Here is a 27,660-nt window from a genome sequence, read left to right as displayed (position 1 = left end):
TAAAAGTAAATGGTTGGGCATTTTGTGCCTCCAAATAGCCCAGGTTTGATGTGTGCCTCTGCAAAACCCCAAACCACACCAGCTGCCTTTGAGGCCAGGTGGAGCTTTCAGTCATTGACCCCAGTTGATTGAATATTTTATGACATTTAATCAGATAACTTGCTCCTGGCTATTTACACTGGAGTAGCTGTTGCTTTTTTTAAATTTGAGTGGGATTTGGTTTGTAATATCTTTTCTAGGACTCTGGTAATCAGAAATAATTGTGCTGAACCTCCCAGAAGTTAGGGAACAATTTTGTTTGGGGAATTCAGTTTCTTTCTCCTTAATAATCTTGAAGCTGTGAAAAGGTTGTAACTTTTCTCCAGGGCAAGAGCCAGAGAGGGGTTAAATGTGACTGGAGCCAGATCCAGCAACCCCCCTGGGCTCAGGCTGGCTTCTTGCTGGGATGTGGGCAGGGAGGGCTTGTTTTCCCAAAGCCTGTTAAGTAAAGCAGTGTATTGAGCGCTGTTCAGCTCCAGCCCAGCTTTCTGGAAATCCTGTGTACATTGGCTTGTCCTCCTTTATTTTCTCAGTCAATTAAGAGATGGACTTCCCGGCCTGAAAAGGCCGCGGCGCAGGGAAGGGCGGGAGCTGTCTGCCCTCGGTGTCTGGGCTCACTGAGGTGCTGCTGCTCCCCGGGGCTCTGCACAAACCCTGCCTTTCATCCCGGGGCTTGGCTCACTCCCCCGGGAGCTGCAGGGTGAAGGGGGACTCCAGCCCTGCCTCCCATCCCGTTTTGGGACAGAAATGCCTTTCTCCCACCCTTGGTGGCATGTTTGCTGGGTACTGCTGACCCTGGCTGCTGCCTGCTTGGCTCTCCCCTGCCCTCACCCAGATCCTGCCCGGGCCCCAGGGCTCCCCAGCTCTGTGTGTGACAGTGACAGGGGCGATGTGTTACTGACCCTCCCAGGCTGAGCCTTGCTGCAGAACCTGGGGCCATCGCTGGCCACAGGGACACCTTCACTGGCCCTGGCTCTGGGCCTGCCCAGGAGCAGGAATGGGTCTTTCAGCCTCCTCTCTCTTCATGCTGGGCTCCCACCTGCTGCCCCCACTGCAGCTTACCAAATACCATCTCACTTTTTACAACCATCTCATATTTTTCCAAAATAAAGCATGGGGATGGTGGAGAAACCAAATGCTTCATTGTGATATGCAAGCATACAGTGCTGCTACTTAGAACAACAGTGCTAGTGTCAGGAGGACAGCAGTGGGGTGAAGCATCTCACTGAAAATCCCTGTAGCTGCAGGTGATCATCACAAATGTCCCACTGTGTTCTCTGTCCTTTTCCACTGCTCCAGTACCTGGTGTGTTGCTGTCAGAAGCTGCCTTCCAAAATGTGGAATTTTCCTGCTCAAGGCTTTACAGGTCCCCCCACCAGCACCTTCAGCCTGTAGGTGCATCAAGAGGGGCACCAGCCCACCACACTCCTTGGAAAACAGGCTTGGGAAGACGAGGTGCAAGGCAGCAGAGGTGCTGGGCAATATTTATTGGGCCAGGACCCTACGCAGCCCCTGGGGAACATGGTTGCTGCTGCCCTGAGTGCCACAGGGAAAGCAGCCTCCTCCTACAAGCTTTCTACAATAAATAGATAAAGTGGCGTGTTTTGGACTGGTGTGGGGAGAGCTGCTGGCCTGGCATGGCCTGTAAAGCTGAAGCACATGGCTGGAAGGGCTGGGTACCGAGAGGCCACCCGCCTGCAGGATGCTCTGCCAGCACTCCTCACCCCTGCTCTCTTGGCTGCTTTTTTTTCCTCAGTAAAACAAGGCTTGTGCAATGTGTGTCTGTATTTTCTGCTGCTTTTGAGCCTACTCGATTTTTGGAGGTGGCTGAGCTCCAGGATGCCCTTGGGCACTGGGAGTGTGGGATGCCAGTGGAGCTTGTGGGATCTCTGCATGAGAGCGCTGCAGGGCTGAAGCCTGGAAACAACAAACCCTGACCCCACAGAGGGGATCGCTGCTCACGACCAGGGAAAAACGCTTATTTTAAGGCAGGATCCTCCTGCACAGCCCTTCTACCACCTGTTCTGCCCAACCCCCACCATGCCTGAGCCCTCCCTGCTCCACATTCGGGGTGGCTAAGCTGGGTGCTCAGAGAGGTGCTGGAGCAGCTCAGGGCTGGGTGCTGCTGTGACCCATCCAAAACCCACCGAGGCTGGTGAGAGGCATTTCCCTGGCTCGGCCAGGCTCTGGAGCAGTGCTTCATCTCTCTCTGCTGCACTTGAGCACAATGCGATGTGGCTGGGCAGCGTGTGGCCCCCAGCACCACCCGAGGCTGTGTGAGGTGGCGCTCCGGGGGGCCGTGCCGGGGGAAATGGGGAGGGAAGCAGGGTGCCAAGGCACACACAGAGGTCCCGGGGGTTGAGCCGGCGCGTTGCCAGCCGCGGCTCACGCCCGGGAGAGGCGGACGGGGTAGGTGACCATGTTGAAGCTGTCCCACGCGAAGAGCCGCCGCTCGGCAGGGTTGTAGTCCAGCATGCTGAGGTAGCGGAAGCGGTTCTCGAAGGGGATGCTGAGGGCCCGGCTGCTGCCCGTGGCAGTGTCGTAGGCAAAGTTGATGGTGGCGTTGGGCGCCGAGTAGCTGCTGACGGTGTAGAGGGTGCCGCAGATGAGGAAGGAATTGGCCACCCCCCGCTTGCGGATGTTGGTTTCCCAGGTCCGACGGATCTCCAGCGTCTCGGGGTCCAGCTTGGACAGGACGATGGCTCCCCGGGCCTTCTCAGTGCTGTAGATGACCCAGAGCCCCGTCTCATCCACCGCCAGGTCGATGTCGGTGTAGCCCCCCCAGGAGTAGGGGTACTGCCCGTGGTAGCCGGCACCGGGGATCTCCCTCTCGGCCGTGATGGTTTCTCCCCGCAGGTCGTAGCGGGCCACGGAGCGGGACTGGCGGGGCTGGAAGAAGAGCCCGCCGCGGTAGATGACGGCCCCCGTGCTCTCCAGGGGCCGCGGCAGGATGTGCACCTTGGCGGGGTAGCCCCGGGCCAGCTGCTCGGCCTCCTCGTACTGGAAGAGCTGGCGCACCTCGGTGCCCACGGTGTCCACACGCCAGGTGTTGTCCCGGGTGAAGGGCGGCACGGGCTCGGGGTCCTTCATCCACACGCCGTACTTGCCCGCGATGGAGTCCGCCCGGCCGAACACCACGGGCTCTCCCACCCACACCAGCTGGCCGCAGCCTGCTCGGGGACAGGACGGGACAGACAGGGGTCACCGCCAGCCCCTCGTGAGCAGCGGGACGCGGGGCCGGCCCGGCGTGCCCGTACCTGAGTCCTCTTTGCCCGGGCGGCCGAGCGCCGTCTCCTCCAGCAGGCGGGACACGGGAACCTCGGTCCTCTCCGACTGCAGCTCCTGGTAGCTGAGGGGCTGCGGCTCCCAGCGCGGCGCTGCAGCGGGGTCAGGCACAGCGTGAGCGGGGCTCAGCCAGCCCCCCTCACCGCCCGCCTGCTCCTGCCGCCCTCGGGGGGCTCCGTGCCGAGCTGCTGCTCTCAGACATGCCGATGCGTTGGGCAGGAGCCCGGTGCCCCCGCCCACTGCAGCAGGGCACATCTGTGACCGTTCTCTCTGGGGGAAATTCCTAATAGCCCAGATGAGCACGGTACCCTACATCCCCCCTCTGCTGCGGGGCAGGCGATGGGATGAGGCGGGGTGGGGAGGGAGCTATGGGGCAATGGGCTGCGACCTCCCAGCAAGGCTGAGCCCAGCAGGGTCCCCAAGAGTGGGGGGCAGCAGTGGGTGCACAGCACGGGGGACGCACAGGGGTGCCGGCCCGGGCACTTACCCTTGGCGGGGGCACGCAGCGTGTCCCGGCCGGGCCCCTCTCTGCCGGGGGGGCAGCGGGCGGCCCGCAGCCGGGTGATCTCCTGGGCGCTGCTCTCCAGCCGCCTGCCCAGCTCCTCTTTCTCCCGCTCCAGCCGCCCCTTCTCCTCCTCCAGCCGGGACTTGGCCCGCAGCAGCTCACCGTACGCGGCCTCCAGGCGGGAGGCCGCGGCCACTTGCTGGGGGTCCCGTGCGGCCCCCGGCTCGGCTCCCCGCGGCCCCGAGCCCCCCACTGCTCGCTCCCGGCTCTCCAGCCGACTCAGGCGGGCGGCGAGGGCGGCCAGCTCGGCGCGCAGCTCGGGCACGCCGCCGGCAGCCTCGGGGCAGGCGGCCTCCACGGGGCTGGCGACCGTGAAGGAGTAGGTGCAGTGCCCGGAGCTGTCATGGGCGCGGCGGAGGAAGGCGGTGTCCGCTCGGCCGCCCAGGGCCACGGAACCCCAAAGCAGCAGCCAGGCCCCCAGCATGGCCCCGGCGCCGCCGCTCTGAGCGCACCGGCCACCGGCGCCCGCATTTATAGAGCAAGAGGGTCGGGGCGGCGGGGGGCGGGCGAGCCGGAACCTTCCAGATGCCTGCGGGGGCACCGGCACTGCCCCGCCGCCTCCCCGGGGCCGCTGGCCGAGGCCGTGTGCCAGGGGTGACGCCGGGGCGGGCGGGCTCGGGGCCGAACCCCACGGGGGCCACTCGGGGCCGGGGCCGGGGCCTGAACCGAGCCCCCCGGCCCCGTCCCGCTTCAGGGCGGTCCCGCCCCGGAACGGCCCCGCCCCAGGTGGGCCCGCCCACGTTCCCGTTCGTGTCTCCGCCCCGGCCCGCCCGCCATCGGTAGCTCGGCGCTCGGCGCGGCGGGCGGAGCGGTCGATGTGACAGGACTCTCCGGCACCGGCCATTTCCCGCCGGCCCGGCCCGGCCCGGCCCGGTGAGCGCGGGGGCGGCGGGTCCCGTCCTGGGCCTGCCCGGCGCTCCCTGCTCTCCCTTCCAGGCTTCTCCCCCCGGGCACAGACCCGCGGCACAGACTGGCCATGCCTCCCAAATTCAAGCGGCACCTGAACGACGACGAGGTGACGGGCTCGGTGAAGAGCGAGCGGGTGAGTGCCTCTCCGGCGGAGCGCAGCGGGAAGGGGCTGAGCGTGGGCTCGCCGGGCCCGGTGCCCACGGCAGGGGTGCCTTGGCCGGGTTTCTCGTGCCGCCGCAGCCCTCCGCCGCGGGGCCCACAGTTCGGAGCGCAGGGACAGCGCCGTTCAGTCGGCGAGGGTCTGTCCGAGCGCCAGCCCCGCTCCGTGTGTGTCACGGCAGCCTCGGTACGGCTGTTTTGGGAACCTGTTGCGGCTCCTTCAGGCCGCATCCATGGCCGGGAGTTGCCGGTGTGCTCCAGCCTCCTGCCCTTCCGCAGAGCCTGGCAGGGACACGGCCTGGCTCTGCTGCCCACGTTGGCTGAAGGAGCTGAGTGAAGTCACCCTGTGCTTTACAGCTGATTTTTTCTCCCGTCATCACGGTCCCCTCACATTTCAGGCTTTGAGTACAGGTCCCAGCCTGGTTTGGACAAAGTGGATTTAACCTGCTGGGGTCAGGCTGTGCTAAAGCTCGCTTTAGGCTGTGATCGGAAATGCTGCTGCAGCTCCCGACAGCTGCCAGCGAGACCAGGAGCCCGTGCTGCCACGAGCTGGCTGCTCCTCCCTTGAGGGAAGCAGTGGCTGGAATTACTGCACGGTGTTGCTTGAGTTAATTGAGCAAATGTGCCAGGACGGAAATGTAGGTGAGCTGCAACATCAGAGCATCAGGCTTGCAGGTGGGAGCCCAGATCTACACACGGGAAAGCAGCAACTGTTGGTACCCCAAGGATCATCTGCTGGGCCCCTGGGCCCACACCTTTAGTGTGTCACCTCCCCCTGTAGATTGTTTTTCACCCTAAGCAGAAATGTTTTTGTCTGGAACATTCAGGCTTCTGTGGGATTGTGGGGTTCCTCTTAAAAATCAGGTTTTGGATCCTCTCATGGAGTGGAGTAGTGGATCAGCAAAGGGGAGCCCCAGGGAGCCCTTTGGGGTGAAACAGAGGAGCTGCCAGACTGCTCTGCCCTCCAGCCCAAGGAAGCCAGTATGTTCCCTTGTGGTCATCCCTCTTACACCTGCTGCCATCAGATGGTGGAGAAACCTCATCCTCCAAATCCAGTGGATCTGATTTCCTGTGTGGATGGGACAGCCCAGAGTGATCGGATGATTTTGGGTGCAGGGCTGGGGATTGTTCCTTGAGCAGAGAGGACCCCCCTGCAGTCAGAGGATGCTGATTGCATCCTAAGAGCTGGAAATGTGGTGTGAATTGGTGGTTGCTTATTGATGAAATGTTTTTTCTGTGTTTGTAGAGGAACCTGTTGGAGGAAGACTCAGATGAAGAGGAAGACTTTTTCTTGTGAGTTGGAATGCAGCGTCATACCTGCCTGCAGCTCTGAGGCTGGGGGCTTGGGAATGGAAGTCTTTGATTCCTTTGGGATGTTCTTCCAGAGCCTTGGCCTTGGGCATGAATTAATAGGTGTGACCTTTTGTAAGAGTGAGATATGCCACGGATCCTAAGATGTGGGAGGGACTGATGGGAGGTATGAAAACAATTCTCTGTGCACAAGGCATTGGTTCTCTCCTCAGATCTTTTGGGTCTGGTTTAAAAACATGTTTTCATTGTACCTGACCTGATTGCTCTTTTCTGCCTGCAGGAGGGGGCCTTCTGGACCCAGGTTTGGACCCAGGAATGACAAGATCAGGCAGTAAGTTGTTGCTTAGTGTCACAGAGATAATTTATTTGGCACTGTGAGCTCCTGCTGCTGTCTTGTCAGAGTATTTCTGTGTAGCTCATCATATGAACATTCCTTGTGCCTGTGTTCTTCTAAATAGTATGTCCTACCCCACATATCCACAGCTAAAGGAAATCTTAGTTTTGATGCAGCCTGTCAAGAAATTGTGTGTTGACAGAGGCAAGGGGGTAAGATTACACCACAGTAGCTTATTGGAATTTCTGAAGCCCTTGCTGTGTTCTGGTGGTGACCTGTTCCATGTTTTTGTGTGACTCTTTCTCTACAGCATTAATCCTGAATTTTAACCTTTCCTAGCACCATTTTTTTAATTTTTGAGGCTTTTTTTTTACCTCATCCTGTAAAACGCTCCTTAACGTTTCAAGAAAGTAAGTGGCCAGGAACACACCAGGACCATGGGGTTTGGGCAGTAGCTGGTCCTCTGGCATCCTCTTCTCCAGATAAAAACCTGATAGAGGTGACCTGGAGATGAGCAGTGACTCACTGGGGTCAAAGCAGCAGGAAAACAGGAAACCATTACAGCTGGAGGAGGAGTGGGGCAAGAAGGAAGGAGTGAACACTCTGAATCCTTCTCCCATCGAGTCATTTCCTGGATGAAGCTTGTTCAGGGCTCCAGTTTTTCCTGTGAAGGATGTAGTGATGGTACTTAACCAGAAGTGTGGGGTTACTCGCAGACCTCTGGTCTGTGTTGCCCTGTTCCTCTGCTGATCACTGTGGGGCCAGGACAGAGATCTGTGTGGGTACTGCTGCCTGGGCATTGTTCAGACTATTCATTGTTTGCAGCCTGTGTGTGGCTCTTGGTTAGGAATTTTTTCCATGCCAGGAAGAAGCCAGCACAGCTCTGGGATGACTCATGCCACCATCAGCATTAGACTGTGCTTGTTATCTTGAGGGGTGAAGGGCACTTGAGCTCCACAAGAGGCAGAGGGCAGGTGCCTGCACCCTGAGTTTTCAGGGCATCTCTGTTCCCATCAGAGTGTGAGGATGCTGTTGGTAGAGAGGAATTGTTCTTTGGAGTAAGTCTCTGTGGACAGAGCCTCCCTTCTAGGGCATGATCTGGAGGGAATGAGAAAGCTGAGAATTGGGTTTAGGAGTGGGGTCTCACCTCCATAGAAAGGTAGAGATGAGGTGGTGTCCATCCCTTCATCCTCCTCTGCTGGACAGCACCTGCAGTGTCTGCTGTGTTCCCTGTTGGTGGGAGAAAACAGGAGCTCTTCTCTTGCCTGTCTCACCCTGGCAGAAGGGAGCAGTGGCTTACGTAGAGGAGGACACTGCACCTGTGAAAAGGAAGAAAAGTGAAAGCAGCACTTAGCCAGGAGCTGGTGGGTCCATAGGTGTGATGTGACTAATGGCCCACACACGAGGCTTGCCCTTTGCCAGAGATTGCCTGGATACAGTGGATGTGGCATGGAATATGTCCCTTGGGCTATCAAGGGGCTACATCGATGGAGCATCCAGAGCATCTGTTACAAAACAGAATTTATTCTCTGCTCTCATCAGCGTTGATTGCTTTGTTTAATAAGCACTTACACCATGCAATCATCACTTCCTGTCATGAAGATCACTGTGAAATTTCTGATCAGTTCAGTCCTTGTGCTGTAGGGATCAATGCCTGGTCTCATAGTGACTCAGTTTGCTTTGTTTCAATAAAGAAAGGTTGGGTAGCTGCTGAAAAACTGTAAGGAAAAGACATTTTAAGGAGGAATTTGAGCATTTGGAGAGCTGAGGCATAGCTGGGCAAAGTTAGAGAGGCCATGGCAGTATGGGGCTGGAGAAACGAGGTGTGAATATGGGCATAAAAGGAAACTGGGTGGAGGATTGGGTAGAGGAAAAAGTGATGGGATTGTGGGAGCAAAGGTGTGGAACATGTTAAACGTGAGGGGCAAGACTGGAAAGTTTTCCTCGTTGTGCTTGGCAGGAAAGGGGGATGGATTGGGTCAGGGTGGAGCTTGGCAGCAGAGACCCTCAAGGCTGGCTCAGCGGTGGGGAACACTGCAAACCTTATAGGGGAAGGAGATGAGTGACAGTCAGCAATGGTGACAGGAGGAAGTGTCAGTCCCCTTCAAGCTGAGCTTTGTCCTGATGTATCTGGAAGCTGCTTGGTTGGGGTGGAATCTCCTCTGGTAGTTGAGAGGCCACATGGGGTCCCTTTGAAGCCTCCCATCCCCAGGGTGGGCTGGAGCTGAAACACAGCTTTAAAAGGGTTTTCATTCTTTTCCCCAAAGGTACAAAGAACGGGTAAGGGAGAGCTGTTCTCCTTTCTCTGCCTTTGCTTTGAGGCTTTGGAAGAAGTGCTGGATGTGTGCACGAGAGCCTTTTCAAGGGAGGCTGGGATGTTCATCTTCCAGCTGGATTTCTTTAATTTGGAAAAGGAGCTTCTCATCACAGATCATCTTTTCAAAAATTCTGCTAAAATCAGCCCCTTTTCTGCACTGCTTGACTCACTTTACTGCTGATGTTTGTACTTTCAGGGAACTGTGCCATTGGGTTCTTGTTCATGCTGCTGCTGAGGCTCAGCACGGTGCTGGGGTTCCCCAGGAGCCTCTTGGTCTCTGTGAATCCCCCACTGTGCAACTTTGGGGGGGTCAGCATTCCCAGCCCCAGTGGCTCTGGCTGGCTGCAGGCCCTGAGCAGGGGGAAGGTTTGGGGAATGGTTTGAACTCTAGAGGCAAGAGCTGACTGCAGCTTCCCAGGGCTTATTGCAGCTTGTACAGTGAACCCCAACCACAGTCCAGGCTTTCATCTGAAGGTGATACAGGTATCCTAGTTGGATATAATCCTTTCAATGACTGAAAGGCTTCAGGGAGGCATAGACTGCTGTTTTCTTCACAGCTGGGACTAAGAAGCAACTTCAGCCCAGGCTTTTTGGCGTGGTTCAGCACTGTTAGCCCGTTGTTGGGAACAGCAGGGCTCTCTGCAGTGAGCTGGGGAGTGCTGTGCAGCCTCCTGCCTCTGTACCCTCCATCTGCCTTGGCTCTTCCTGTTGTTCCCTCTTCCCTGGGTGGCTGCCACAACCAGGGGTGTTTGGGTGGAATGTGCACCAAAGTACACACTGTTAATATCACTGGGGTGGAAAACTGGAGTGTCACGCTGGCTGCAAACAGCCAGCTTGGAGACAAGCAGCAGCCTTGGGCAGCACATCCCATGGTGTGTGCACAGGCTGTTTACAGTGTCTGGAGAAAGCAGCACTGTTGTTAGCCCAGCACCCTGACCAGCCCAGGCAGGTTTTCAGTACCCAGCCAAGGGTGGCCAAAATGGAAAGGCGTATTCCTCCCACTTTGAAACAGCAGAGCACAAGAAGAGAGGAGTCTAAAGCAAGCTGAGTGCCACTGAATCTCATTGCTTTGATGGTGTATGCTTGCTGTCCTTGTTAAAAGCATCAGACTTGCAGTAATTAGTGAGAGAGAAGGTCGTGGGAGACGTATTTCATGTTTTTGTCTTGCTCCCTTTCCTGGCAGGTATTTATTCCGCTTTATTTCTCTTGGAAATCTGGCAGGAGTAAAGCACATGAAGTGTATGTGTCAAAAGCCTGTAGCTCCCCAACAGGAAATAGACTTTGTATTAGAGGACTCATTCCCTCTTGCCAAATAAAACAAGAAAATATTTTCTTCTTGATGTGGCTTGAGTTTCCTACCTCAAGCATGCCAGACTAGTGGGCATTTTTGAATATGTTCTGAAGCTGCTGGACTGATACATAGGCTGAGCATTTTTCAGCCCCCTCCTGGAGAGGCAGCAATGAAGGGTGGGAGAGAACAGAAAGAAAGGGCTGGCTTAAGGTCTGGTTAAGGTGCTGTGTGGAGGTCTGAATTTCCCTGGCTTGGCCTCTTCCTTCCTGTTCTTTGCTTTGTTGTTTTGTTGTTTTTTTTCCCTAGATGGCAAACTGTGCTACCCAAATGCATTTGTGTTCCATAGGAGTCCACACCTCAACATCTGTGGGAGTTTATAAGCTTTAATTTCTTTGTGCCTCTATTCTTCATCTGTGAAATGTTTTGTTCTCTTGGGGACAGGTGACAGCTTGCCCAGGGTTTGGGCAGGTAACAAGGGCCCTTAGCATTTTGCCAGCAGCTCAAATGAGAAGAGACAGGATGCTGAGAAGCAGCTTGGGCAGTAAGGGTCTGTGCTCCATAGCTCTCCCCCAAATACTGTTAACCACCACAGCAGCTTGAAGTTACCAGCCTGTTTTGCCTCCAGTACTTTGGGGTGTCCCAGGACTGCAGCAGCACCCCTCAGGGCTCTGACCTGCACTGGCAGGGATGCAGGTGGTGTTGCATGGCTCTGCAAGTTCCTAAATGCACTTGTAACCTTGTGTGCTCTCACTTGTTAGTTGTACCAGGATAACTTCGTGACAAATCTGTTGTGGGAGGAAATCTCTCTATTTTCAAGCCAAAAAATTATTTTAGAAACATTTACATACTGCAAATGTAGACTTCTGCGTGTGAAGCCGATGTTTGAGGCTTAGAGGTTTTGCCAAGTTGGCTCATCTGGGGTAGCAGATGTTGGTGCTTTTCCTCTCGCCCCAAGCTGTAGCTGCATTGCTGGCAGCTCCAAGCTGGGACTTGTGCCAAGGTAAGGAAAGCCCCTTGCAGAACGTGCCTGCTTGTCACCCAGTGCCCAGGGATGGGCCACGGGGCTGTGTGTCCTGTGTGGGGTGGACACTCGGCTCTCCAGGGCACTGCTGTGTTTCCTGTCTGCATCCTCAGTGCCACCTTCCGAGCTTTGCCAACAGCAACAGCTCTGCCACTCACCTCAGACTTTGTAAAATAAGCAGTGGATCGGAGCAGGCTCCTGGGCACGGGGCAGTTCCTGCTGAGAGGTCTTTGGGGATTATCTGTGCCCTTCCCCTCCAGAGAAGGAGCTCCTGGCAGTGTGGAAGGTGGGAGCTGCCACCACGCGGTGTAGGTGGGTTCAGAGAGATGCTGCTCCCACAGCCTCTGTGATGCAGCAGAGAAGGCAGGTTCCTTTCTTATGCTGTCCTAAATAAAGCAAATTCTTACATGTGCTGCTGGAGTCCAGCATGTGCCTTATCACAGCTGTTGACTTCAGAAATTTCAGAGGAGTTGCCTGGCTCTTCTAGCTCTGGAAGCCACAGTGCAGTGGTGCTGGAGAGCTCAACTTGAAAGGCTAAGATGGGAAACGCCTTCATATTTAGAGATGTGGAACTCTTTCTAGAGCTTTCTGGGGAGGAAAATGCCTTTTAATGACTATTCTCACCTGTATTTAGAACAGTAAGTAAATGTGAGCAAGTATTGTGATCACTATTGCTGGTTGCAGCGTCTCCTCATCAGCACAGGTGTCTGCTTGGTGAGAGGCATGTAGCTGGTGGGAGAAGTAGGTCAGTGTGAACCTATGTCTCTAATTAATTAATTAATTACAAGCATGGTGGCAAGGACAGAGCCCTGTTTCTGGTTCTGCAGTGCCCCATTGACTGGCCTTGAGTCTGTGTTGGCCCCAGTTTCGGGGGCCTTGGGGGAGGATACGCTGTTTCTCTCTGGAGCTATTTCTGTTTTGTTGCCTCCAAGATCCTGCTGTTGCTGTTGCCTTTCTGGGAACGGTATGTCTCAAACAACGTATTATCCACCGGGCCTCAAGAAAACCCTCATTTCTATCTCCAGGAAAATAAACGTGTATTAGCTCCAAAATACAAACCAGAATGGAGTAGTATTTTTCCACCAGGAAAATTTTTCTCTCTTGCCAGTGTAGTTTTTTTTTTTTTTCTGGAGCAACTAAATGCATTTTTAATAACCCTCGGGGTGTGATTTAGGCTGCTGTTCAGTGAAGGCTACCCACAGAGTTGCATAACCTAGGAGAAGATGAATTATAATTTGGTTTAGTTCATATCAGCCATTTCTTTGCTATCCTCTTGATGCCCCTGGCAGAGTGGGTTTAATTTAGTAACTCAGTTCCTGGAGGAGGGAACTGATTTAATTTCACTCCAAGTTATTGAGCAAAGGTGTGATGTGGCGTTCTATGAAATGTAGAAAAATAAGGTATAGTTTTTATACTTCTTCTTTCCCCTTTGTGAGCTCTTCTGTAGCAGAGGTGCCCACCAACAGCAATTACTGCCTTTTCATACTGCATTTGTGTGTTAAAGGTGTTAGAGAGGATGTCCCACTTCTGCTGACTTCCCAGTGCTCTCTCTGAGCCCCTTGTATTCCTTTGCCCTTCCTGGGATTGCCAGAGATCCACCCCATGCCATGCCTCTGGCTTTCTCTGCATCTCATCAACCCCTTTCCACTGTTGTGCCCTTTCATTTCTGTGGGTGAGCTCTCAGGTCCCACCAGGATGGGCAGCTCTGGTGCTCACTGCTGCCTCTCACGCTGCCTTTGCCCTGCCCCAGTGTCCAGAACCAGGTGGATGAAGTCATCGATGTCATGCAGGAGAACATCACCAAGGTGATCGAAAGGGGCGAGCGGCTGGACGACCTGCAGGATAAATCAGGTGTGATGTCAAACACAGCTCTGCTGGCCTGATTCCCTGGCTGCTGGGCCAGGTTAACCTGGTTTGGTTCTGAAAGCACCTCAAGTCAGACCTGAGCTTACATTTCTGTCCTTCCTGAGAGTGGTGTTGCTCAGCCTCAGGCTGCAGATCTGACTTTCTCTCCACCTTTACCTGCTGCTCTGTGCAGAGGCATTAGTTTGGAGGTGTCTGGGTGCTGGGATCTCGTTGGTCCTTCAAGCAAAGGTAGATTGCTCTGTCTCCTGGCACGGTCCACTGCCTTGCAGAGCACATTCCTGTCCTCAGAGAGCAGCCAGTACAGAGGGAGCACAGTGGGACTTGTGTGCTCTGGTGAAGGGCGTCACATTGACCCTGCTGTGGCTTTGGTGAATCATGCTGTGCTTGGGTCTTTTACTGCATAGAACTTAGTGCAGTTAGACCGGGTGAGTGGGTGCTGTGACAGTGTGTGCACCACTGAACTGACTCTTTTCTTTCCTTTAATAGACAGTTTATCAGACAATGCAGCAGCTTTTAGCAAAAGAGCCAAGCATCTCCGGAGACAGATGTGGTGGCGAGACTGTAAGGTGAGCAAGAAGGGGAACAGGTAGGGCTGGGGTTGTGGAAGGGTGGTGACCTGCCTGCCCCTGGGAGGAGGGGGAGCAGCTCTGCTTCCTAGCTGAAAGCATGCTGGGAGCAAAGGCCTCCTTTCAGGTCGAAGCAGCTGCCCCTGGCACCCTGTGTAAGGTGCCCGTGTGCTCCTCTTGCAGATGAAGGCGATCATAGCGATGGTGGTGGTCATTCTCCTGCTCGTGATCATCGGTGAGTAGCTCCACATCAGCCCAGCCATGTCTGGCATGGACATCTTGGTGGCACTCCATGCTGGGAGTGACACCGTGGTGCTCTTGTCCCTGAGGGACAGCACCTAAGCCACCCCATGGGCTCCACTCTGCCCATAAGGGGTGCCTGCAGAGCGTTCTGTGCTCCTTTTCCACACAGAGGAGCAGGCTCAAACCACATCCTGCTGACTGTGACGAGAGAACACCAGCAGTGCCCTGCCAACCTTGTACTGACCCAGGGTTGGCACTGACTGATCCCAGGATGGGTGGGAGTACATGGAAAAGTTTCAGGCTAGAGCAGCGTCTTCCAGAAACGTCTCTACGTGTATCAGCCACCTTGCAATGAGCCTGCTGTGTACAAATGCTCTTCTCCAAAGTTGATGTGCTGCTTAATTTCCATTGAGTAGCTGTTGTGGCTTTGCCATTGGTCCCTTCCCATGCTCTCTGCCTTTCCTGGAGCTCCCCAGAGCAGAGATGTCACTGCTTTTCCTACCAAACAGCTCAGAATGACCAGAGCATGTTTCTTCCAGGCAGGAATAATTGATCCCTCTGCCTGCAGAATGACATGCTCCAGGGATCCAGGCAGTCCAGCATGGCAGTGCAGCTCTTCTGTGTCACTGGGTCTGGAGCGTTTTCCTCCCACTGAAGTGTCCAGGGGCAGCCCTGTAACTGTTCCTGTTCCTTCAGCAAAGCCCTTGTGGCTGTTGTCCTTCTAACACACAGCCTGCAGTGGGAGAGGCAAAGCTGGCAGCAGGGTTGAGAGAGAGACTGATGGAAAATCCCATCTGGTTTAGTTTTGGGAAGCTGGAAGGAGATGAAGGTAGCAGGATGTGTTGTCTAGCATGTGTGCAGACAGCAGAGTGCTTTAGCTTGGGGCTGGGAACACACTTCTGCTCGCAGCTGCTGGGGTTTGTCACTGCAGAAATGGGGGCACTCCCTGGCAGGGATGGGTGTGTGGTGAGAGCTTCTTTCTTTGTATTTTGCAGTGCCCATAGTCCTGAAGTACCGTTCCTGACAGGGCAGCTGGAGGCTTCGGTGGAGCTGCCTCTGGGATGACCAATCTGCTGTATAATTTAAGTGAGATATCTGTATATATCTTGGAAGTTGTTTTTTCTCCTGGGAACAGGAGGTGGTGGCAAGCAGCCAGCTCTAAGAGAGCGTTTGAAGAACTACCAAACAACCCTTTTCCAGTCGAGTACCTGTTCCTGCTGTCAGACTTTTTTTTGTATAACACAAGATTCAGATCCCAAACCGCCTGTTTTGTGGAATTCTGCGTCTCTGGTTTGGAGCTGGCTACTTGCCCCTATGGTCTATCTGTATATATGGTTGAGTTGTAATATTATTAATAATAATAATAATAATAATAATAATAATCATATGGTTTGAGCAGCTCCTTGCTGCCTGCTGTGGAAGGCAGAGGGGACTCTGTCTTTGAATCAGAGAAAAGGAGCAGATAAATGTCTGAAGGGAAATATACCATTATAGGGAACTGATTCTTTTGAGGACAACTGCAAGGGTGTTGTTCTTCTCTTGTTCAAAAAAAAAAAAAAAAAGAAAAGAGAAAAAGTGGAAATTAGGTTTTACAATCCAGAAGACTTTTTGGTCCTGCCATGGGAATGCACAAGCTCAGTGTTTTCAGTATTGCTGCTTACAGCTGTGACTAAAGACATTCCAGTAAACCTATTTTTGACTGTACATGTGAAGTTTTTGCACGTCTTCATAAAGTTTTTGAGGACATTCAGGGCTCTCTGAGGCTGGGAGTCCCTGTTCCTGTGTGTTCTTAACCAAAAGTAAGAAACGTGTGTAAAACCCAGCAAGCAGCACAATTATATAAAGGCACAGCTGGAGAACAATTCTCCTGACACCCATCCACAGTGAAGAAGCCCAGTTCATATTCAGAGCCCTTCACCATGATGTGGTGGTCGTGTTCCTGAATGGCAGTCGATTTTGCTTCCTTGGGATCCGGTGGGGTGGGGATTATTCCCAGACATGGGCACTGGGGAGCTCTAGTGACCCCTGTGCTGGAATGAACAGGAACTGAGCTCCTCTATCCATGGGTGGGACTGTGGTGTTTCGGCTGTTTCCAGCCTTGGTCTCAAGTGCTGGTGGCATTTCTGTCAGCCCTTTATTTTTGGGAGCCTTCTCCTTTCCAGGCCTGAGCCTGGCACTTTAGCTGAGCCAAGCTCTTCTGTTCTCTTTTTGGTCCTTCCTGATGAGAGAAGCGTTGTCCTGCTAAGCACGTGTTTGAAATGATTCTGGAGAGGGGAAGTGGTGCCCCAGAGAATTTCCATTGCCGTGTCCCAGCTTCCTCCTCTGACCCTGCCCCCAGGACCTTGTACAGTTTCCACCTGAGTGCTGCCCCGTGCAGAGAAGGGGATTAGGAGTGAGCACGGCAGCCTGGAGGGTTGGATGTGATTCAGGCTCCCTTGCCCAGCTGGAGTGTAAACAGGGCCTTCTGTGAGAGCTGATCTCTCCAGGTGGGAGTCAGGAAGGCAAGCTGGGTTTTTCCTCCTGAAGTATAGGCTGGTTTTAACATCATACATTCAGTGGAAGGGACAAAAGTCATCCTGCCTGTGCCTTTGGCTACACTGTGCCTGCAAGGGATGATGAAGGTGGATGAGGAGGGACTGTGTCTGTCTCCAGGGGGGCTGCAGATCTCACTGAGCTGTTTGGTACCATGTCCTGCCAGCTGGAAAGTGAGTTAATTCACTCCTGCTGCTGCAGAGCCCTGCCAGTGCCTCTGCCTTTCTCCCACAACCCAGCCTTGCCTTTGCTGCTGCTGCTGCTGCCACCCACAGCAGGACCTTGGTGCCACAGGAGTCCTGGTCAGAAACATTGCAGGAATAGAATTTGTTACGTTTTATAGATTTTTTTTTTCCCACAAGGCTGGAAAGACCATTAGAAATGCCTGCTCTTGGGGTGGTACAGAGCAGTCCTCCACATATTCCTTTGGTATTGTGGTTTTATATTGCAGCTTGTGCTGTCCCACCCTGGACTGATGGCAGAGAGAACTGCAGTCAGCAGAAAGGGAAGGGGTGTTGTTTCCAGCAGTGTCTGCATGCTTGGGGATTGGTTTTCACTTGGGAGATGTTATGAAGGAGATTCTACAACAAAAACAACTCCTTCACCCAAGCTTTGGGTCTGTTTTACCCATTCCTGCACTGTGCAGAGGACAGACCATCAGCTGCTGTTTTCCACATGATTTCTTTTGTACAGGGAATGGCATCCTCTGGCAAAAGCAGTGCATTCCTCCTCTCAGGATTGCTGTGTGAGCCTGTGGTGTGACCCCAGGTCCCCGTGCCTGAGGGAGAGGGGGGGCTGCAGGGATGTGACACAGGTGCAGAGAGGCCTCCTGGCTGTGGCAGCTGGGCAACCCAGGGGGAAAGAAGTCCCTCCTGAGAAGTCCCCTTGTAAAGCAGGAGCTTTGGCAGGGTCTGGCAGTGAGGAGGGGCCTGGCTACAAGGTGGGACAGCTGGGACTCTGCTGCTGCTCCTTCCCAGGGCTGCTCCCCGCATGCACTGACCTGTTCCTGCAGGGCTCCACGCCGGCCCCACGGACAGAACTCTTGACTCGAGCCTGGAGTTTTTGCTGCAGCCACCAGCTGCTCCTGTATTTACCTGAAAGGCAGGGCAGGGAAAGCTGCACAAGCTAACTCATCAGTGCACTGCCTCGAGCTGCTAGAATTGATCAGTTTTAGGTTCAAGTCACTCAGTGCTGGGGTTGTCCTGGGCACAGACATTATTACCAAGGGACAGTTCTGGCTGTGAGAGGCACCACCAGCAGCAAACCAACAACGACGGATCGCCCCGACACAGGAAATCTGATGACAGAAGTGCAGAGACGCGCCTGAGGTCGGAGGCTGAACAGCAGCAGAGCTTGGAGCACAATCCCCTTGCCGATTCCCCACGTACAGCTGATTGTACCTCAGGAAAAGCAGCGCGGGTTCCGAAGGCCGGGGCTGCACACCAGGCGCGGGGCCGTGAGGGGCCCGGTTGCCATGGCGACCCGCCCCGCCCTCCGCGCGCCTCTCGCGGCGGGGGCCGGCAGTTCCCGCCTCTCTGGCGTGGGCGGACGCCCTTCCCATTGGCCGGACGCTGCGGGGCGGGCACGCTTCCCATTGGTGGAGCGCTGCGGGGCGCGGCGGCGCCGCGGGCGCTGATTGGTGGCCGGGCGCGCAGGGGCCGCGCGCGCGGTCAGCATGGCGGCGCCGGCGCGGCGGAGCGTCGTGTTCGTGACAGGCAACGCCAAGAAACTGGAGGAGGTGAGGGCGGCGGGACCGGGCCTGGCCAGCGGGTTTGCCTCTCTCCCTCCCTCGTCACTCCCTTCTCCCTGCGCAGGTCACGCAGATCCTCGGGGACTCCTCTCCCTACACGCTGGTGGCGAAGAAGATTGACCGTAAGTTGTCGGCAGGCCCTGGCGGGATGCGGCGGCTCGGCTCGCCCCGGCCCGGCCGTGTGCTCAGCACCGCTCCATCCCCGTGTCCGCAGTGCCCGAGTACCAGGGGGAGCCAGACGAGATCTCGGTGCAGAAATGCCGCGAAGCCGCCCGGCAGGTCACTCGCTCCTTCCTCTTTCCCGGCGGGATGGGTGTGGAGGGACCCCAGACAGGGACACTGAGGCATCCCAACCTCGCTGCTCTCCCATCACCCGGCTGTTCTGGTTTATGCTGGTGTGTCCCTCTAGCAGCGGGAGGGCACGGAAGCTCCTTCAGTGCAGGCCCGCTGGCTGCAGGACAAAGAGTTTTATGTCTGCTGAACATTCCAGAGCTGGCTCTGGGACGGGTGTCCTGCAGGCATGCCTCTGGAACACAGAGACTTTCCCTTTCCTCGTCCTCCAGGATGGCAGGGAGCGTTCAGCTCTGCTTGTTTTTCCCCCATGTGAAACCCTCCCTACTGTTCTTCAGCCTCTCTGGCCTGCCTGGTGGGAGTTTGGGTTTGATTGTGTGTGTCTGGTGTGTGTTGCCTTTGAGGTCAAGTGGAAACACGAGGATGGAACAGAGCAAGGGAATGGGTTTGGAGGCAGTGCCTTCCTTTAGGTGTAATGTTCTCCTCCTCTTGGGCTGTTGCTGTAGGTTCAGGGACCTGTTATAGTAGAGGACACCTGCTTGTGCTTCAACGCCCTGGGGGGCCTCCCAGGACCCTACATGTAAGTGGCTGTTTCCCCTTTCACGTGCCAGGGTTAGGAGCACGGGCTGGCAGGGTGGGCTCCACGCTCCAGGAGCAGTGGGGTCAGGGAGGTGATTGCTGTGCCCTGCCCCTTCATCCTGCACCCCAGGGGCTGCACTGAGCTCCTTAAGCCCTGTGGTAAGTCACGGAGCAGGAATGGAGAGACAGACCTGGGCTGCTGGCTCTGCTTTCCAATCTGTGGTGCCTGCTCTGGCAGCTTGGGAACCTGTCCAAAGAGCAGGTTCTGCGCAGTAAAGGCACCAAGCCTTTCAGCAGGACTCTGCCATGAGTGCCCCATAGGTTCTCCTAGGGACAGCTTTAATCCAGAAGAAAACAAAGTTACTATGTATTTATATACAGTAAATACAGTAAATTAAATACCCACTGCTGTTTTCACTGTGTCCCCTTCAGCTTAAGAGGTAAGTTCTGTCCTTCCTGGTAAATAGTCCAGAATGAGTCATCTTACAGCACATTGAGAGGGATTCAAATGCCTGTGAAAATGTAAGCAACAATGTCACAGGGATGCCTGTATTTCTGAGAGAGAATTGCAAAAATTGATCTTCCCTCTTTCCTTCCTTTTCAGAAAATGGTTCCTGGAGAAACTCAAGCCAGAAGGTACTGCCCTTATGTTACTTCTCTCTGGGTAATCCACTCCTTTGCCCCTGAAGTGTCTCCCTACCCATGCTGGGGGAACCAACAGGTTCCTTGAGCCTGTTCTGTGCCCTCCTTCCCAGGCTGTTGTTTTTCTCAGTAGTTCCATCCCTGGATTCCCAGGCTCCTGCTGCAGGCTGGTGGCAGGGCTCCTGGGAGCATCTTGTTTGTCCTCAGTGTGACCTGGAAGATCTCCTGCTCCCTGTGGCTTCAGGGCAAGCCCCTCTCCACTAATGCTCCCCTCCCCTGCTGTGCCTTGATCCCACAGTTGAGAGTGTGACTGCAGATCCTGTGCTGGTCTCATTAACAGGGGCACTAATCGCCTTCAAGCACCAGGGGCTTTAGTCATGCTGGGTTGCTTCCTCTCCCAAATTCATAGCAGGGCTCTGGAGATGAGATCCGAGGCTCTGGCTTCGGTCACAGCAGGGATCCTGGTGCCTGAGCTTTGTCACCTCCCGTGGTGGTTGGGAATGCCGTGTGGAACACATCCGTGCCTGGGTGGCTGTGCTGCGCTCCCAGGGAGCAGCAGGGACTCCAGGCTCCCTTCTGTGTCCCCCAGGCCTGTACAAGCTGCTGGCTGGCTTTGAGGACAAGTCCGCCTACGCGCTCTGCACCTTCGCCTTCAGCAGCGGGAACCCGGAGGAGCCAGTGAGGCTCTTCAAAGGCCAGACCCACGTGGGTGCTGCGTGCCGGGGGAGGAGGGCTCTGCTGGGGCTTTCTTGGCAGCACTGGCTCTGCTGAGGACAATTGTGGTGGTCTCTGGGTCGCTGAATGTTGGGAGCAGGCTTAGGGAGAGCGCAGCTGGCGGGAGGGGGGTGCCGAGGGTGCAGCCCTATGTTCAGTGGTGCTCACTGAACTGTGCACGGTACCCCGGTCTCCTCAGCCCCATCTCCCTCTCACAGGGCTGTACTCAGGTTCAGTTCTTAGCTCTGTTATTTGGAGAGGTCAGAGCACCGTCAGCATAGGGCAGCGTGAGTTTGGAGCTGCTGATTTTGGTCACACCCTGGGGAGGAGCTGGGGAGGGGACAGCACCCTGCGGGGCCTGTGGTGGCTGCAGCGTGAGCTATGGCTGCGTGTCTCTGTCTGTGTTTGCGATGTAACTGCAAGGGAAGTGCAGTCCTTGAGGGTTTTTTTGTGCTTTTTGGTGTTCTTTTAAAGCTGTTCTGTGCTTTCTCATGGCAGGGACTGATAGTGGAGCCCAGGGGCCCTCGGGATTTTGGCTGGGATCCCTGCTTTCAGCCAAATGGCTACAACCAGACGTAAGTGGTGTTTTACCTACGGCTCTTTGTGTAAGGCAAACCTTGGTCAAGGGTGTCCAGGAGAACTTGCTTGTGAGGAAGGGCATCAGGGAGAAATGTCCTCCTGGATCAGAAGAGGGTGGCTGATGGGAAACGCCCAGTTCAGGGGTTGTGTCACTACCGATGCCCCGCTGAGCCAAGCAGGGAGGCAGAGGGGAGCTCTCGGTGCTCCAGGGATGTGCTGCAGTGTCCCTGCTACTGACACTTGCTTCTGTCCCCTGCAGCTACGCTGAAATGCCCAAGGCAGTGAAGAACTCCATCTCACACCGGTACCGGGCGCTGAGCGAGCTCTCAGCCTTCTTTCTTCAGAGCGACTCGCCAGAGCCCCGCCCCGCTCCCAGCTAGAGCCCGAGCCGTGGGCTCCCACAAGCACACAGAATTCCTGGGGTCGGAAAGGACCTCTGGAGATCTCCTAGTCCAACCCCCTGCCAAGGCAGGTGCTGTGCATGTCACACGCAGCGCCGGCAGAGACTCCCGCCGCTGCGGGATGCCATTAAAGCCGCTCCTTTTGAACCCACCGCTGCCTCGCTCTCCGCTCTTTTTGTTGCTTCAGCAGTGCCGCAGAGCCCAGCGGCTGCGCGCTGTTCAAGCTGCGCGGTTGTGATGCGGGGGCGGCTTCGGACCGGCACCGGGCGGGGGCGCGCCGGGGCCGCTGCGCGGTGGAGCGCGGAGCGGCCGGGGCGGAGCCGCCGCCAATGGGGAGCGGCCGGGGCGGAGCCGCCGCCAATGGGGAGCGGCCGGGGCGGAGGCAGCCAATGGGCGGCGGGCGCGCCGCGCAGCCGGAAGCGGTCAGCGCGGCGGACACGTGGGGCGCGGCGGCGGCGGGAGCGGAGCGGGGCCCGGCCCGGCCCGGCCCGGCCATGGAGCTGCTGCCCCGCAGCCCCGCTGAGTTCGGCTCCGCACGCTACTGGGATCGCTTCTTCCGCCAGCGCGGGCAGCGGCCCTTCGAGTGGTACGGGGCCTTCCCGGAGCTGTGCCCCGTTCTGCACAAGTATGTGCGGCCCCGCGACAAGGTGAGCCCCGGCTGGTAGCCAGCGCTGTGTTCCCTCCGGGCTTCTCCTGGGCGGCGAGCTCTGAGGTTGTTTGCCTGCAGAAGAGGAGGCTCAGGACTGACCTTATCGCTCTCTACAACTCCCTGAACGGAGGTTGTAGCCAGCTGGGGGTTGGCTTCTTCTCCCAGGCAACCAGCAACAGGATGAAAGAACAGTCTTGAGCTGCGCCAAGGAAGGTTTAGGGTGGACATTTGGAGGATGAATTTCTTCAGAGAAAGGGCGCTTAGACATTGGCATGGACTGCCTGGAGGGAGGTGGTGGAGTCACCGTCCCTGGAGATGTTTAAGGAGAAACGGGATGTGGCACTCGGTGCCGTGGCCTGGTTGGCACGGTGGTGTTTGGTCGTAGCTTGGACTCCATGTTCTCAGAGCTCTTTTCCAGTGGTTGGTTCTAGTTGGTTCTGTGTGCAAGGTCTGACACAGATGATGTGAAGCCCCCATTGTGCCTTAGCAAGAGGACAGGAGAGACCCCTGGGTGGCCCCGGTCTGGGCAGCTCTGGGGCTTAAAGCACCGACATGATTCTCAAAAAAGCATGCAGCAGATGCATCACTTCTCTGCCCATGGGACTGTTTTCTGTGGACATGTTATCTTAGGCCATGGAGAGTGAGTTTGCAGGCCCTGAGGGTGTGGTGTTCACAGACAGGTTGATATTTGCTCCTAAAATGGTGTGGGGGTATTTCCAGGGTGTTCTCACCATCACGCTGCTCTCGTGCTGCTGCCCAGGTTCTCGTGGTGGGCTGTGGGAACTCGGAGCTCAGCGAGCAGATGTACGACGTGGGGATGTGCCAGGACATCGTCAACATCGACGTCAGCGACGCCGTGATCCGCCAGATGCGGGAGCGCAGCGCGAGCACCAGGCCCAGGATGAGCTACCTGCTGATGGACATGCTCCAGATGGACTTCCCTGACGCCCACTTCCAAGTGGTCCTGGACAAAGGCACGCTGGATGCCCTCCTGACCGATGAGGAGGAGGCCACTTTAGCCAAGGTGGACCAGATGTTTGCTGAGATCAGCCGGGTCCTGCAGGTAGGAGGGCGCTACCTCTGCGTCTCCTTGGCTCAGGCCCATGTGCTGAAGAAAGCCGTGGAATACTTCTCCCAGGAAGGCTGGGTGGTGCGTGTCCACCAGGTGGCCAGCGGTGGGGACCAGCAGCAGTTTGTCCTGCCGGTCTTTGTGTATGTGATGACAAAGTTCAGGAAGATGCCTGGCTCAGCAGCAGCACGGATCCTGGAGATCTGCCCTGAGGAGCAGGACAAGCCGATGCGGGTGGAGAGCGCGGAGCGGCTGGTGGCAGCGGTGAAGGACAGGCAGCATTATGCCCTGCTCTGCAGCCAGATCAGCAAAACCCCCTGCAGGGAACAGGTTTCCTTGGATCTGTGTGACAAGGAGAGTGGGAAGCCCCGCTACACGCTGCACGTGGTGGACAGCCCCTCGGTGAAACCTTCCCGGGACAATCACTTTGCCATCTTCATCAGTGAGTACAGCCTGTCCAGGCTGCAGTCAGGTGCTTGCCCTGGCCAGGAGCTGCAAAACCAGCCAGCCCTTCAGGGCCTGTTGAATTTGGGGCTGGAGAGGGAAAGAACCCACCTGTCGGTTGATGTTTTAGTCCTGGCTTTGCAGTGGGCTATGTGCTTGCCTGGTGGTGCAAGCAGAGGTGTGGCACAGAGCTTGTTGGGCAGAGGGACACTGCCTGCCCCACCTCCAAGGTGGTGATTCCTGCCTGGATGCTGGTGACAGCCAAGTTAGCACCTTGTGGCTGGGAAGGCATTGCTGCTCCCTGTGGGTGTCCTGGCTTGCAGGGCCAGACCCGTAGGGCTGCACCCACAGAGATGTGTCAGCCTCTGCCAGCAGCACCGTTCCCCCCCTCCATCCCTGCAAAGCTGGGGCTTAGCAGAGCCTGGAGACAGCTCAGGAGCCTGTGGAAGCCCCCCTTCTAATGACATGTGGCTTTTCCAGCTTTTTGCATGAGCCTGCCCAAAACAGGGGAAATCTTGGCTCTTTTGATGGTCACAGTGCACGGCTCTAGCCCTCCCTTAAATGTCCTGCCATTCCCGGTGGCTCCTCCCTTGGAGGCTCGAGGGCCAGGAGCAGCCCAGGCTGATGGCAGCCCCTTCTGCAGTCCCACAGGGCAGGGAGACCGAGTGGCTCTTTGGGACGGAGGAAGGGCGGAGGCAGCTGGCGGCCAGCGCAGGTTTTGGGCGCCTGCTGACGGTGGCCCTGCACAGGGAGCAGCGCTACGAGGGCATGGCCGCCATCCAGGCAGAGCTCTCGGGGAAGGTGATGGAGCTGGCCCCGCCGGGCCTCCCTGCCCGCCAGCAGGTGAGCCCCCTCTGCCTGCCCCCTGGCTGGGCTTCCCAAAACAAGGCCAGGCTGGCTCTCTGCCAGCAGGGAAACCCTCTTCTCCAAGGGAGACCAAGCTGCAAGGCGTGAGCTGGATGTCTTGGTGGGCAGATGGGCCTCAGGTGCAGCTTCTCTTGGCTTTCCCTCCAGCTGTCTGTCTGTGCTTGGAGGCAGGATTTGAGGTGCTTGTGTGGTAGGATTCAGTACAAAGTCCTTGCCCTCCAAAACCCAGCATCCCAAGAAAAGCAGAGATCCAGAAATCCTAAAAGCACCCCTGTCTTAATCCTGGCTTTTACTTCTGTTCCTTCTGTCTTCTCCTTCCTGCCCCAGCTCCACACATCTGAGCAAAAAGTCTTGCTGCATTCCCTGTGTTCGCCATGGGAGTGAATCTAGTGCAGATCCCCAGCTCTCCTGTGGCATCCCACTGCTCCTCTATTGTGTCTGCTTCGTCCTGGCTCTGTAGCCATAGTCAGGACACTGGGAATGCCAAGCTCTCTTCCTGTAGCCTTTCCTCGTTCCCAGCAGCCCCTCTCCTCCCTGCAGGTGCCCTTCCTGTCTGTGGGAGGGGACATCGGGGTGCGGGCGGTGCGGCACTGTGGCAGCAGCCCCCTGAGCGGGGAGTTCGTCGTGGAGGACGTGAAGGGAGATGGCACCTGCTACTTCCGCCGCCTCATCTTCCTCCAGAACAGGAACGTGGTGCAGTCTGAGGCTCGGCTCTTGGCCCCCACACCTCTCCCAGGTACACGGGGCAGGGGCCAAGGCTGATTTTTTAGGATGACACAGAGTGAGAGCAATACAGGAAAAAGGTAGAAGTCCTGCTGGGAGCTGCCTGTCGTGCCCCAGAGCAGCCCTAGGAGTGTTCTTACACCATGGGTGGGACAGGGCTGGGGGTGGCTTTTTTCCAGAAAGCACTTCCATCTCCCCCCTTGCCTTACTGGCTGGTGTCTCCTGTTACTCAGGCCAGAAGAAGAGCAGGAGGGACAAGAAGAAACCCAGCCCTACTGAGCCACCTGGAGCCATCGACAGGAGCTACCTGTGCTGTGAGCACCACAAGGCCATGGTTGCGGGGCTCTGCCTGCTGGGGGGCCCCGACGCCCTCCCAGGTGACAAGACCAGCAGTGGGTGGCTGTGCTGGGGCAGGTGTCCCTACGCCACAGCCCCTTGGGGAAAGGCTCTTTTGGCCAAGGTGCCCCGTGCACCATTCCCAAAGCGGTTTGGGGACGGTGGGCGGGACGAGCAGGGGGATTATGGCATCCTGGTGGCTCACTGGGTGCTGTCGGTTGGCAGGAGAGCTGGCAGTGCTGGTGGTGGGGCTCGGCGGGGGCAGCCTGCCCCTCTTCGTCCATGATTACTTCTCGCAGGCCCGCGTGGCCGTGGTGGAGATCGACCCCTCCATGCTGGAAGTGGCCACGCGCTGGTTCGGTTTCTCCCAGGGTGACCGCATGCAGGTGCACGTCTCCGATGGCCTGGACTATGTGGCCAAGCTGGCAGCTGAAGGTACCATCTCCCAGAGCATTTCAGGTGCCCCATCGAGCCCAGTGGGTGCCATGCTGGGTAGTGGAGTCCTGGGCTGTTGTCACCACCTGCTTCCTCTTCCTGCCCATCTCCTGCTCTGTGCCACAAGCTCCAGCCTCACCAGGTGTCTGCAGCTCATGGCCTGTCCTTGCCAACCTGTGTAGAGTACCTGAGATTTGTTACCTCCCCCAGCACCAAGGGCTTGTAAAGAGAAACCCCAGCAGAGAAGACACCCATAAGGGTGTCTTGACCATCCCATCTTTGGCCTTCCTATGTGTGTAGCTCACCTCTGTCCCATAGGATAACAACTGTCCGTGCTTCGTCCTGCAGCACCAGCCCAGTATGATGCCATCATGTTTGATGTGGACAGCAAAGACCTCACGGTGGGGATGAGCTGCCCACCCTCAGCCTTTGTGGAGAAGCCCTTTCTACAGAAAGTTAAAACCATCCTCAAGCCAGAAGGTAGGAGGGGAGGTCTGGCCATGCCCCATGGCCAGGCTGGCCAGTTCTGGGTGGAGTTGGGGCTGTGCCACCACTTCTCATCCTGGAGAATAGTGGCTACAGCCAGGATTGCTGCATGATATCCCCTTCTCCTGGCGGGTCCTGCATCTGGGTGTTTCGGTGGGCACTGTGGCGACAGCAGGATGGAGTGGGTGGCCTGAGACAGGCTAAGACATCCTAGGGGGCCAGCAGAGTTTTCTGGAAGCAGAAGGCGTAGGTGGTACCTGAGAAGAGATCTCGTGGCCGCCCACAACCCGTGTGGCAGCAGGGACGTGGAGCGGGGCCAGGGGCACCGGGGGGACGCCGGTGAGGGAGACGTTTTCACCGGGGTGGCACAGGGTGGCAGGGAGCAGGGTGGGCTGTGCGGGCTGCTCTGAACTCCCTTCCCTCTCGCCCTGCTGCAGGAGTCTTCGTGCTCAACCTGGTGTGCCGCGACGCTCGGCTGAAGGAGTCCGTCCTGGCCGCCCTCAGGGCCGTCTTCCCGCTGCTCTACGCGCGCCGCATCCACGGCGAGGTCAACGAGATCCTGTTCTGCCAGCCGGGCCCCGCGGGCCGGCGCGGCCCCGCAGAGCTGGGGGCGCGGGCGCGGGCGCTGGAGCGGGCCCTGCGGCAGCCGGGCCGGCCCTGGGACAGCTCGTACGCGCTGGCGGACGTGCTGCAGGCCGTCCTCGTGCTCTGAGGGGGCTCTGCTGCCGCTCCGGCATGGCGGGCCTCCTGCGGGGAGGCGCCCGTGGCTGGCCTGGGCGTGCTGGAAGGATGGCACTGGCACGGGAAGGTGCTTCCTGAGGAAGGTGCTGTGGGACTGGCAGGACTGTGGGTTTGGGTCTGTCCTCCTTGCTTTCCCACCTTGGGAAGAGCATCCCTCTGACTCTTTTGCTCCTTTCTTTCTGGTGGTGCCTCTCCCTGCATCTCCAGCATTCCTGGTGTGTCTGCAGAGCCCCAGGCCTGCTCCAAGCCTGCTTGTGGATGTGTGTGGGTGGGCTGCGAGCTGTGAGAATAAAGCGCTCAGGGGTGCTCTGAGGCCTGCAGTGATTTCCTAAGGCTTATTTGTGAAGCACCCACACTCCTGGAAAACTGCAGTCACCTCTGCACTTCAAAGGCATGTCCTGGGAGCAGGCAGCTGCCCCTTGAACCCCACTGCCCCCTCACCACTCACCCTCCCCAGACTGCATCCCACTATGTTTTCCCCCTTCTGAATCTCTCCAGCCATCGCCACTGAACTGA

The 27,660-nt window shown here is 56.8% G+C and overlaps 4 protein-coding genes and 1 long non-coding RNA gene across 6 annotated transcripts; 3 read left to right on the top strand and 2 right to left on the bottom strand.

Moving 5' to 3' along the window:
• Positions 1-124: 124 nt before the first annotated feature.
• MYOC (myocilin) lies at positions 125-4,540 on the bottom strand. The gene is made up of 3 exons (XM_053984753.1): positions 3,812-4,540; positions 3,297-3,416; positions 125-3,209 (listed from the first exon to the last, which is right to left on the bottom strand). Exons 1-3 carry the CDS (start codon positions 4,311-4,313, stop codon positions 2,425-2,427), a joined length of 1,407 nt encoding a protein of 468 aa, XP_053840728.1. The 5' UTR covers positions 4,314-4,540; the 3' UTR covers positions 125-2,424.
• Positions 4,541-4,599: 59 nt separating this feature from the next.
• On the top strand, positions 4,600-15,610 carry VAMP4 (vesicle associated membrane protein 4). The gene is made up of 7 exons (XM_053984877.1): positions 4,600-4,931; positions 6,204-6,250; positions 6,549-6,599; positions 12,982-13,082; positions 13,584-13,663; positions 13,847-13,898; positions 14,902-15,610. The coding sequence occupies exons 1-7, from the start codon at positions 4,866-4,868 to the stop codon at positions 14,928-14,930; spliced, it is 426 nt and encodes a 141-aa protein (XP_053840852.1). The 5' UTR covers positions 4,600-4,865; the 3' UTR covers positions 14,931-15,610.
• Positions 7,158-17,945, bottom strand: LOC128811324 (uncharacterized). The gene is made up of 3 exons (XR_008438304.1): positions 17,439-17,945; positions 7,750-7,921; positions 7,158-7,631 (listed from the first exon to the last, which is right to left on the bottom strand). It is a non-coding gene; the product is annotated as an uncharacterized LOC128811324 (long non-coding RNA).
• Positions 17,946-18,069: 124 nt separating this feature from the next.
• Positions 18,070-21,545, top strand: ITPA (inosine triphosphatase). The gene is made up of 8 exons (XM_053984876.1): positions 18,070-18,176; positions 18,253-18,310; positions 18,403-18,467; positions 18,986-19,059; positions 19,663-19,694; positions 20,290-20,405; positions 20,913-20,989; positions 21,253-21,545. The coding sequence occupies exons 1-8, from the start codon at positions 18,114-18,116 to the stop codon at positions 21,371-21,373; spliced, it is 606 nt and encodes a 201-aa protein (XP_053840851.1). The 5' UTR covers positions 18,070-18,113; the 3' UTR covers positions 21,374-21,545.
• A 284-nt stretch (positions 21,546-21,829) lies between these two features.
• On the top strand, positions 21,830-27,464 carry METTL13 (methyltransferase 13, eEF1A lysine and N-terminal methyltransferase). 2 transcript variants are annotated; one of them, XM_053984872.1, is made up of 8 exons: positions 21,830-22,041; positions 22,804-23,554; positions 24,200-24,399; positions 24,964-25,159; positions 25,380-25,523; positions 25,708-25,917; positions 26,266-26,397; positions 26,841-27,464. In XM_053984872.1, the coding sequence occupies exons 1-8, from the start codon at positions 21,889-21,891 to the stop codon at positions 27,113-27,115; spliced, it is 2,061 nt and encodes a 686-aa protein (XP_053840847.1). In that variant the 5' UTR covers positions 21,830-21,888; the 3' UTR covers positions 27,116-27,464. The 2 variants fall into 2 exon arrangements, with proteins under 2 accessions (XP_053840847.1, XP_053840848.1); XM_053984873.1 differs by having other exon boundaries at positions 21,939-22,041; positions 22,764-23,554.
• Positions 27,465-27,660: the final 196 nt, after the last annotated feature.

Source organism: Vidua macroura, chromosome 9 (genome assembly GCF_024509145.1).
Source record: "Vidua macroura isolate BioBank_ID:100142 chromosome 9, ASM2450914v1, whole genome shotgun sequence".
In the NCBI taxonomy this organism is placed as follows: Eukaryota; Metazoa; Chordata; class Aves; order Passeriformes; family Viduidae; genus Vidua; species Vidua macroura.
This window is presented reverse-complemented; position numbering and strand designations above follow the sequence as displayed.